General features: G+C 37.9%; 1 protein-coding gene across 2 annotated transcripts in view; it reads right to left on the bottom strand.

The window, feature by feature from the left end:
- The window catches only part of LOC144643871 (adenylate cyclase CyaB-like), a 56,728-nt gene extending 50,666 nt beyond the window's left edge, over nt 1-6,062 (bottom strand). The window contains exons 1-5 of one of the 2 annotated variants that reach the window (XM_078503260.1): nt 5,902-6,062; nt 4,970-5,025; nt 4,162-4,309; nt 3,507-3,601; nt 2,686-2,866 (exon numbers count right to left, since the gene is read on the bottom strand). In XM_078503260.1, coding sequence (XP_078359386.1) covers nt 2,732-2,866; nt 3,507-3,601; nt 4,162-4,309; nt 4,970-5,025; nt 5,902-5,986 — 519 coding nt within the window. In that variant the 5' untranslated portion in view covers nt 5,987-6,062 and the 3' untranslated portion in view covers nt 2,686-2,731. Of the gene's footprint in view, nt 1-2,322; nt 2,867-3,506; nt 3,602-4,161; nt 4,310-4,969; nt 5,026-5,901 lie in introns of those variants that run through there. The other variant, XM_078503259.1, reaches the window with a different exon arrangement.
- Between the last annotated feature and the right edge of the window lie 83 nt (nt 6,063-6,145).

Below are 6,145 nucleotides of genomic sequence, written 5' to 3'. Positions count from 1 at the left end.
AAATGCAAGAGATGGGGGCTTCATTTAGCTTAGGAGCCAAATTTAGCCAAATTTGGTCGCTACATGCAAGCGCCATTCTATTTCGTCATCAGCCTAGGTCGTTAGGGACGTGACCTCGCGTTGACAGCAATGTTGCATGAATCGGCTTTACAACATGCGATCGTATCTACGCAGTTCGAGTGGAATTTCAGTCAAAGACAGCAAAATTCTTTCGTATTTCATCTTCAAATATAATTCGAAAGCATTCACTGTATATATGGCTTTTGTTTAATCCTGGGTCTTGATATCCGACCCTCGCAGAGCCTAGACAAAACGCAGCTTGAGTGTAACGATTAATTTACGCCGCAATTATATGCGCAATGTTTTCTCCGACAGTAGTCGGAAATATCCGTATTTTTTTCGTGCTTTTTCGTGGAGCAATCGTAACGATACGGTCTTGAACACATTGAACAGCGGTCTACCTATAACAATTCAAATATGGCGTCGCAAAAACAAAGCGTCGAACGCATATTTTGCTGTTTCATTTGCTAATTTCGCTGCCGTAATCGACTGCCTCGAAAGGTCCTTGCAATTTTAAAGTATAGAATTGTCAGATCTCGGTGAAATTTGCACTGTTTATTTGTGTAATGTTAAGGAATATGTGTATAAATACCCGGCGAGGACGAGCCATTTTTGACAAAATTATATGGCTGCATTTCCTCCGCGAAGATAGGAAATTGTTAAACTAAACTACAAAGAAACTGTAATGATAAGTTCGAAGAACAATGCACAGGATAAACCTTCGACTCATACTTCATGCAAAAACGTCGGTATCTCGAAGAAACTTTGATTTCTGTTTCAGTTGCATTTAGAACTTGGTATCCGGTCACTTCGTTCCAAGGTTCCAAGTCATATCGTTCCAACTTTCGGTCAGATCTTTCCAAAAAAAAAGTCACTTCGTTCCAACTAAAAGTTACTTCGTCCCATCAAAAGATTCGATCGTTCCAAAATAAAAAAGTTAGATATAAAAGACGATCCAAGTCATTTTATCTTGTCTTTATGGAATTCTTCATGCGGATAGTACCGTACATAGCTTCCCCCTTCACACGAAAATCGCTCAAAATCCTACAGAAGCGCGAGAACCAAACAGAATAACGTTTCTTACTCATTTTCGTGTGTACTTTATTTCGCAAAATTTGGGAGTGGAGAAAAAAGGGAAAGGGAAAAGTAAACACGAGTGCAATTATTTTCCAAATGTCATTGTTGAAATGTATTTACGTCAAGAAACAAGGAATACAATGGCCTAGAAAATCTGGTGACTGTGCGTAAGAGAATTTGGCTGAGAAGGTAACGGCTCAGGAAAACAACTTTCTAAATGCTCGCGCAAAAGAGGATAAGTATTAAAAAATGGTTAAAAACAAGACAAGAAAGGTATGTTTTTAAGGGCAGAAAGTGATAGAACAAAAACAATTACCAGCAAGCCTCTGACTCACAACATTCAAAATTCGTATTGTTTCCTTAACATGTAACGTGACTACTAATTAAAATGGTAATCTTTTTTATCGCGATTTTTCCGCGAATTTAGGCACGCGTTAACATTACAATTTCGCACTCTAATTGTTCAAATAATATCGTGAAATTTTATTCTAAAAAACACAGTTAATCAGTGATTTGTTCTGCAGGAATACTTCCGAGGGCACAGAATAGCAGATGAGTAGAACTGATAGGATCAGGCGGCATTTTATCTGTTTTATTGTTACAGGTATACTTCAGTAAAAGCGTAGAACCTTGCCATCTAGAGTTTGAATAACTACAACATATTCATAGACCTAAAGTTTTGCAAATTGCAATCGTTCAAAAGTAGAATATAATGATACCTGGAAAAATCTTTAACCGTTGCAGCCATTTTATAAGCAGCTGAGGAGAAAGCGTTTCAGGAACGTCTAACGTGGTCGAAAACAAGAACCGATCCGCAAACAACACGGACGGCAATTGCGTTGCTTCTGGATATACTTTTGCCAAGCAGTTTTGTTCCTGTGTTAACCAATCGAGGAAAAATATGACAAAGTAAGGGCTGTGAACAGTCGCAATCACTTAAGAATTTTGAAAATTTGAAATATAAAGCACTGCAGTCACAAAAAAAAATGTATAGATATATTTAACAATTATTCCACGAGCGCGCGTTGGATATGAGATGGTTTTATTTAAAACGCCCAAAGAATTGCAAAATTTGAGCTCCCCAGCTGTTTTCGTTGACGTGGATCGGCTACTATTTTGTGGTCAATGGTATATGAGCTCATATACCATTGCCTGTTAACCAATTAAAACTCAGGAATTGCAATATACCATTGCTAGGTTTTAATAAAACAGTTATATCCGTGTTCCCAAACATGACATTTTTCTAATGTGCACAGAGATTTTTTTCATACGCAAGAATTTCGTATTCATTTTTGGAACACAAATACTGTATAAAGGACACTGTGGAAACACTCCATTGTAGTTACAGGCTTCACAAATTTGTAACAGAATACTTTATTAGATCCTCCTCTCTGGGTTGGTTAACAGAGTCCAATCTATATGTACATACAGGAGCTAGTTTCCGCAAACTTAGAATGTCCATTTGTTTTATACTACTACTAAAAAAAATATAATTTCTAAAATTAATACTATTCAGGAAAAATACAATTTTCTCAAATACATAGTCAGCTAGTATCTAATATGTAAATAGACAACATTTTTACCTACCACAGTTCTATTCATTTTGTGAACAAAGCAAGTCTATATAGGCTCCCTTAATGAGATCCGCTTCTTCAACTCCTAACTTTGTCATTAAGTCTCTTGCAATTTGTTCTCCTTCTGTTGCACTTTGGTTTTCTTTCATCACAACCTATGATATGTATGAAATGTAGGAAAATCTACTTATTTCAAGCCCGGAGAATTACGGTGTTGTAGACAGTAGGCATGCAATGCGTACAGAGAATTATGTCATTGTTGTTCTTTTTATGCCTTGTGGGCTTAATAATGCTAGCCAATAATATTGCAAGACCAATAATCTTTATCCTGAGTAAGCATGCAGAGTGGCAGATCAAGGGGGAGGGTCAGGGGGGTCCGGACCCCCCCCCCCACTTATTGGACCAGACACTTGCTTTACACTGAAATTCTTGTATCGACAGTGATAAAAATAAGTTCACAGGCCTGCATGACTCTCACGCACATGTATCAGTCATTTCCATATTTTTCATTTTACGGGTATATCCTGGAGAGCTGACTTCCCCTTTTGAATGATATTAGGTGAAGTTCTTTGTTCTTTGTTTCAACAGGTTTTTCTGGATCAAAGTTTGGACCCCCCAAAACAAAAATTCCTGGATCTGCTCCTGTGACATAGCCAGTGACTTTAATGTTGACTGTCAGCTCTTTTTTTCAAAAAAAAAAAAACACAAAAAATATTCAGCAAGACTTTTCCAGTGAACATCTGTCCATCTTGGCCAGGACAATCCCTCAGGTGAGTGTAAATTTCTGAAACAAACCTCTAACTCCATAAAGCATCCCAGGCCCTCAACCTCATCACAGTGTACTCTGGTCTGTCCCACAAGATGGAGAAGCCGTGTTTTCTTAACTACACCTAAATTTTAAAAAAAGTTTATGTCTTAGAAGCAGAGATCAGTGGCATGGATGGTTGTGTGTTGGGTGTTGATAGCAGTGGTAGGGTGAGGTTCTCAAAGTTTCACTCACAGTCCTTGAGTCGCATGAATCCCTTGCTCCAGCATAAGACAAGTTCAGTTCAATTGTAACTAAGAGTGTTGCTTACTCCTCTTGGATGGAGTTCTAGTCCATCATTTCTGTGTCCCACTGTCAGTTTTAAGCAGTTGGTGCATGCTATGATAATGATGACTGGGGTCCGTAAACACAACAAAGTTCTGGGTGCATGCCTATTCAGTTCCTTAACTTGGAAGCTTAAAACAATAATTTTTAAAAAATTATCTTTGATCTGCAAAACGTGTTTTAATTAGTTCTTTTGAAAACCAGCTTATTATAGTAATGAACAGGGTAAGAAATATTTGCAAATGATGATGGTTTTTGACCTATTTAAAAACATAAAACAAGTTTTGCCTCTTTCATTCAAAAGTAATGTCCTACATGTACACACTTTAGTCTTGATATACAATTTCAACTTATTGATACCTTTTTGACCCAGTGCATGCGAAAGAACTTTTGCCAATTCATCAGGTTTGTCTGTTGTAGCAACATGGTACTCTGACATCTTTGGACCTTCCTTGTCATCTCTTTCATAAGAAATGAGCTGAGATGGCTGATTTTGAAGATATCGTAGCTGGAAGATGTAATGAAACTTGTCAAATTTGTTATTTTGAAAATATTCATACCCCATCCTTCCCAGTAGAACATCATACTTGGAAGGGGTTTTGGTCTAAAACCCAGCCCTTGGAAAATTCCAGTCTAGCTTCATGCTTTCTTTTAAGATTTGAGATCCCCCACCTTCTGGGAATTCCCAATGACCTTCCTTAGGGTGAATATGGATACAGTTTAATCCAGATAAGTGACGAACCTTCAAGGGAAATTTAATTAGGTTCAAGTTATTGAGGGTTCGAGTTATCAAGGGCAAAATTAGTAAGAAAATGACCTGGAGGGGAATCGAAAAAGGTTCAAGTTAGCGGGAGGTTTGAGTTATCGAGGGTTCAAGTTATTGGGATTTAACTGTTCTTTCTGGAACTGCGCAACGCTTGAAAATGAATGATGCGAGAAAGAAAAATAAAATGCATATATCATAATATTTTTGAAAACTTCAAATAGCTTTTTGGTTACTCCTGGTCAAATGTAAAGAGTGTGTACATCCAAAAACATTTTTGGGGAGGTAGTCCTTTAAAAGAGAGTGTCTTTTAACAAAACTACAAGTGGGTCGGGTCCCCAGGCCCCTACCCCAGATCTGCCACCGCATCTAGTTACCTAATTAAATGATAAGTAATTTCGGTACCTTAAGCCTTCCTTGGGGTACACTGAAAAATATGTCTTTCTGTTCAATGACCTCCCCTACAAAAATAGTCATAATTTTATTAAGCTTAATATGCTTAATTAATATTTTAAATTAATTAAACATAATTGCAGACAAAAATACAGTTGAACCCCGGTAACTCGAACTCTGAAGGGAAACGAAAAACAGTTTGAGTTAGCGGGGTTTTCGAGTTAACCGAGTAAAAATGACTGAAAAGTGGGTCCAAGGGAAATGGAAGTTAGTTCGAGTTAGCGGGGTTGTTCGAGTTACCGGGGTTCTACTGTAATCAAAAGGAGTAAGCTAACATCTTTAATTATTTATCAGCAAAATACAATACACTATAACAACACTGTACTGGGGGGGGGAGCAGAAAACAGGAACAAATTCCCTTAATGGTCCTTACGGGTTTGCCACCCAAAAAACAATTGAAAAAAGTGCAAAATTTAGATACATTTGTGGGCCATTATATTTAAAAGTCATTTCTGAGGTGGTAGCTCTGTCGGCTTTCTTTTATCTTTCAAATATGTTTGAAGGGGTTGGGGAAAAGTTTTTTTCTGAAGGGGTTTTTTCTGAAGTGGGGTATCATGTCGGCACTTTGATATTTTTTTAGGGGGTAAACTTGGCTTACCTCATCAATGGGGGGGGGGGGGTGGATATAAAATGGAATGGCCCTGTACATCAAAATAATTTAATGCATACAGAGGCCCCTGGATATAGATACCGGCGCACAGACACAGAAGGTCGTAGCTAATTAGCTAGCAGCTAATCACTATTAAAACTGTTCAGAAGTGTAAGCCTACCAAAGAAAAGTTCCCGGGAAACGTTGCACCCAAAACAGTCAATTTTCTGCAGTCTCGCACCTTGAGAATTTGTATGTTTGTCTCCAAACTGTCAAACAGTAAATTAAAGATTACCTTCAGAAGCACTGACTTCTCTTGCCTTTTTCTTAAATGCTTCAAAGTCTTTGACTCTTGCTTTGATCTCCACGTTGGAAGGCATTTTTTGCAAATCGACGAGAAAAGCTGAACCGGAAAAGCAGATTTGGCAAATTTGGCGCCACTCGACAAGACCGCAACAGCCACTTCATGACAACTGCCTGAAATGTCTTCCTAGTTCCACTCGAACCCGATAAGGAAAAATTTACTTCTAAAATAAAAA

This window comes from Oculina patagonica, chromosome 2 (genome assembly GCF_052425735.1).
Source record: "Oculina patagonica isolate OP01 chromosome 2, crgOcupat, whole genome shotgun sequence".
NCBI classification, from domain to species: domain Eukaryota; kingdom Metazoa; phylum Cnidaria; class Anthozoa; order Scleractinia; family Oculinidae; genus Oculina; species Oculina patagonica.
Note: the sequence above shows the minus strand (reverse complement) of the source record. Positions and strands in the feature narration are given on the sequence as shown.